The sequence below is a fragment of the Propithecus coquereli genome, unplaced genomic scaffold (assembly GCF_000956105.1).
Source record: "Propithecus coquereli isolate 6110/MARCELLA unplaced genomic scaffold, Pcoq_1.0 Scaffold372, whole genome shotgun sequence".
Taxonomy (NCBI): domain Eukaryota; kingdom Metazoa; phylum Chordata; class Mammalia; order Primates; family Indriidae; genus Propithecus; species Propithecus coquereli.
Genome location: NW_012149419.1, coordinates 2,097,847 through 2,101,121, shown reverse-complemented (window position 1 = coordinate 2,101,121; position 3,275 = coordinate 2,097,847). Strand labels below are relative to the sequence as shown.

General features: G+C 41.1%; 1 protein-coding gene across 1 annotated transcript in view; it reads left to right on the top strand.

Annotated features, from left to right (window-relative positions):
* Nucleotides 1-3,275, top strand: part of CHRNA5 (cholinergic receptor, nicotinic, alpha 5 (neuronal)) — a 32,878-nt gene that overhangs the window by 13,638 nt on the left and 15,965 nt on the right. The window contains exon 4 of the mRNA XM_012651863.1: nucleotides 2,716-2,867. Within this exon, the coding sequence (XP_012507317.1) occupies nucleotides 2,716-2,867 (152 nt within the window). The remainder of the gene's footprint in view (nucleotides 1-2,715; nucleotides 2,868-3,275) is intronic.

Genomic DNA, 3,275 nt, shown 5'->3' with positions numbered 1-3,275 from the left:
TTTTTTTTTAGTAGAGACAGGGTCTCGCTCTTGCTCAGGCTGATCTTGAACTCCTGAGTTCAAACGATTCGCCCGCCTCGGCCTCCCAGAGTGCTAGGATTATAGGTGTGAGCCACCGCGCCCAGCCCATTTGTGTCATTTTCAAACAAAGGACAGTAGCCCCTCTGGTAAACCAGTTTTTTTCCTACAATAAATATAACATTTTACAATATAAAATTGATGCATTTTGTTGCTAAAGGTAGAGAAGAGGAAAAGATCCCAGAGACATCATTCAGAATAGAATGAATTCTATGTAGCAAAATGGTTTCATGGCATGTTATTGATAAGCAGCTTGTGAAACGAGGCATAAATTATTCTGCTTTAAGAGAAAGCAGAAGAGACTTAACAAAATTCTTTATTATATGGCAGTGTTAGAGGTCACATGATATTGATAGCAAGCATGTGGAAGAGTTGTTACTGTCCCGTGCGTGTCCTGGTGTTTTGCTTTACCGATAGCCAAACCAGGGACAGGGAGCATGCCTTCTGGCTTGTGCATGGTGCATACATGGGAGGTGTGCCTGACAGCATTTTATTTTTATCACTGAAAACTCCATGTTATAGAAGAAGATATTTAAATTTGAGATGGGATTATTCTGTGATCTCTGACAGAGACTGGAAAAGGTGCGCTGAGAACAATTCTGACTGAGCAGCAACCTTGCGGGCAGCGGGGAAGGGGCTGCTCTGCAAGTGCGCGGCGCTGCAGCCGGCGCCTGTCCCCTCGCTTGCGTCCGTGGAGAAGAGCTGGTGGGGAGCAGGGTGTGCGCTTGGTTCACTGTTGAAGGAGACAGTAAAACTGTGAGTCAGATCGAGTCACAGGCACCACGCACGTCTTGCAGCCCGCCGTGTGGAGAAACGGGCGCTGCGCACATGTCGCTGGTTTCCACACTGCGACTTCCTGGCTCCCGAGAGGAAAGTGCACACGTGAGTTCTTAGACTCCAGGGCTTGAAAGAAACGTTCCCTCACTCACAACGACATTAAACCCCACTTTTCTGATTTCAGATGTCCTCCAGCAGCACAGCTCATTGATACAGTCATATCCTGAATAGCCAGAACCGATCTCTTGAGGGATAATAGAGGGTGATTTTTAGTTTTGAGAATAAGACATCAGTGTGCCAAGATAATACTTTTGGAATATTAATGCCCCTTTTATTAATAGGTTGTTCCTGGCATTTCCTTTACCCTTTGGCCCTTGTCGGTTCCTGCTCAAGCTAGGTAGTTCTGTGCTTGTACTTCAGGGAAGGCGTGTGATGTGACAGAAAGTGCAGAGGGGGACTTCATTTGTGCCTTTTTGAATTTCAGACACCTGGACCACGGTGGGGAACAGAACTGGCTGTGAAGTGGTATCTCATTGTGGTTTTTTTTTTTTAATTGTTTTATTTTTTTAGTAGAGACGGAGTCTCGCTCTTGCTCAGGCTGGTCTCAAACTCCTGACCCCCGGTGATCCTCCCACTTTGGCCTCCCAGAGTGCTGGGATCACAGGCATGAGCCACCGCGCCTGGCCCTCGTTTCCTTAAGGGACGCCAGTCCAGACAGCACCGAACATTTTCATTTCTTCAGAGAGGCTTATTTAGACTCTGTGGAAGTATAAATGTAACTGTGATGCACAAATTTAACTAGTTTTGGGCCATGATGTCTAAAACTTTTAAAATTTTGTCTTTTATTTTTTTTTAAGACTTAGGCCCTAGGGTGATTTTTTTTTCTTTTTGAAGAAAGGAAAAAGTTTTTATTTTAGTATATTTAATGGCCACTTTTTCTTGATTTTTGGACAAGGAATCCCTTATCTTCATTTTACATTAGGCCCTGTGAATCGCCCAGCCAGCCTGTTCACATTCGCACATAAACATGTTCTTTTCTCACTGATCTTGAAATAAACCTTTCTTGACTCTATCCTCTGCAGGCTACTGCTTCATTTCTTCATGCCACGTATCAGCATAAACTCTTGAAAGAGGTGTTTCTTGCCTTGCATTGTCTAAGCCTACTTCGTCTCTCATCTCTCCATGTAAAGGGCTCCTGTCAAACTCCACTGACCTCGGTGTCCCCACTGCTCAGATCTCAGCCGCCTCTTACAGGGCGCGACAGTCGAGTGGGGTGCTCAGTCCTTCATTTGGCTTCCAGGGCAACACGCCCTCTTTGAGTTCCCCCTTCCTCATTCCCTAAAAGTAGTTTTATACAAATGAGTAGTAAACAAAGCTATGACAAAGCGAAATAATTCATTCAATATTTATGTATTTGTATATTAAAATTATGCAAATTAAAGCATGGTTATTTTACTTTTATAGTTGATAAATGAACTTTGCTTCAATGTATCTGTTTTCTAGGTTTGGAATTTTATGACAAGCAATGCCCCCAGCCCTGGCAGTTTAAAAGCTTTTATAACTTAGATTTTAAATTACTCTGTATTGAGTGTTTCTTAAGGAACTCAGCATATTTCCATAGTGAGTAATCTGATTTAACCAAGAACTATGTCTGAACCAGAGTGTCCCTTATTTGATCAGAAATATCTGTATTAATATTTCACTTAAAAAGCTATATTAATAATGGCTTAAATTACAGTTGTTTATTAATAGTTACAGTTGTTTGTTTTAAAATATAGGTATTTTAAACTTTGTTTTAAAATATAGGTATTTGGTGGCAGAGAAGTCAACAATACTAACTTTTAAAAATTTGTTATACAGGATTATCTGAACCATCCTTTATTGCAAAACATGAAGATAGTTTGTTTAAGGATTTATTTCAAGACTACGAAAGATGGGTTCGTCCTGTGGAACACCTGAATGACAAAATAAAAATAAAGTTTGGCCTTGCAATATCTCAATTAGTGGATGTGGTAGGTGTGCACATGATCACGTGCTCAGTTGCCCACAGATGCGGCGAGTGCCTGTGGTGCCGCAGTTGCCCACAGACGCGGCGAGTGCCTGTGGCGCAGCCAGGCATCAAGGGTTGTAGAGGTGAATGAGACACAGTCCTTCTCCCAAAGGAGCTCACCAGGGAAAAATAATTTTATGCCACAAACAGTAATACACTGTGCTTATAATATCGTATAGTTTAGAAGTTGTTTTATCTCATTTGGTAATTATAATAAGTATACTTTTAACAAATTCAAAGATATTAAAACATTTTATATTGAAGTTTCTCCTTAAATGTGTTAAAAAATATGATCAAAAAGTTTAAGAGAAAAAGTCCAAAAGTAGAGTCGTAAATTCTTAGGACCAAAAAGTATCTCGAAAGGTCATTA